The sequence below is a fragment of the Myotis davidii genome, unplaced genomic scaffold (genome assembly GCF_000327345.1).
Source record: "Myotis davidii unplaced genomic scaffold, ASM32734v1 scaffold164, whole genome shotgun sequence".
In the NCBI taxonomy this organism is placed as follows: domain Eukaryota; kingdom Metazoa; phylum Chordata; class Mammalia; order Chiroptera; family Vespertilionidae; genus Myotis; species Myotis davidii.
Genome location: NW_006296417.1, coordinates 463,378 through 464,088, shown reverse-complemented (window position 1 = coordinate 464,088; position 711 = coordinate 463,378). Strand labels below are relative to the sequence as shown.

The following is a 711-nucleotide window of genomic DNA, read 5'->3' as shown; positions in this document are numbered from 1 at the left end:
CCCAGTGGGTGGGTGTGCAGGAGGCAGCTGATCGATGTTTCTCTCTCATCGATGTTTCTAACTCTCTGTCCCTCTCCCTTCCTCTCTGTAAAAAATCAATAAAAGTGTAATTAAAAAAAAAATCAAAGGAAAAAATACCCAGGGGTGAGGATTAACCAGAAAAAAAAAAAAGAAAGGAAAGGAAAAGAAAAAGAAAGAGGAAAAGAAAAAGGGGGGGGCATTTCAGGAGACACGGAAAAGCGGGGTGACACCCTGGGCCACTTTCTGCGAGGCCTCCCGTTCCCCAGGACGAACGAACCCCAGGAGAAGCACCCCTTTCGGCGGGTGATGCCCGGTTCCAAGCGAAACTTCTCTCCCGCGCCCCCCACCTCCGCACCCCCCACGGTGGTCAGATTCTTTATTCTTTTTAACACGATCAAGTTTAAAAAGTGAAAAGAGGAGGAGAGCGCCCCCAGGGGACCCCCTCCCCCCAGGACCTGCCGGGACCCCAGACGCTCACCCGGCAGCAGGACCGGCTCCAGCTTTTTGATCTTCGGCTCCGAGTCAAACGCATCCTCGGCCTGAAACGGGGCGCAGAACAGCGCCTTCAGCGCGACCCCCACGAGACAGACCCCAACCCGCGCCTTCTGCTTCCTGCGCGGTGGCCCTGCACCGTCCCGTCCGTCCCTCCGTCCATCTCCCCGCCCAAGTCCCCCTTCGATCCTTGCCCAC

General features: G+C 56.4%; 1 protein-coding gene across 1 annotated transcript in view; it reads right to left on the bottom strand.

Moving 5' to 3' along the window:
• MTMR10 (myotubularin related protein 10) overlaps positions 1 to 711 on the bottom strand; it is a 55,749-nt gene that overhangs the window by 53,361 nt on the left and 1,677 nt on the right. The window contains exon 2 of the mRNA XM_015569100.1: positions 500 to 694. Within this exon, the coding sequence (XP_015424586.1) occupies positions 500 to 694 (195 nt within the window). The remainder of the gene's footprint in view (positions 1 to 499; positions 695 to 711) is intronic.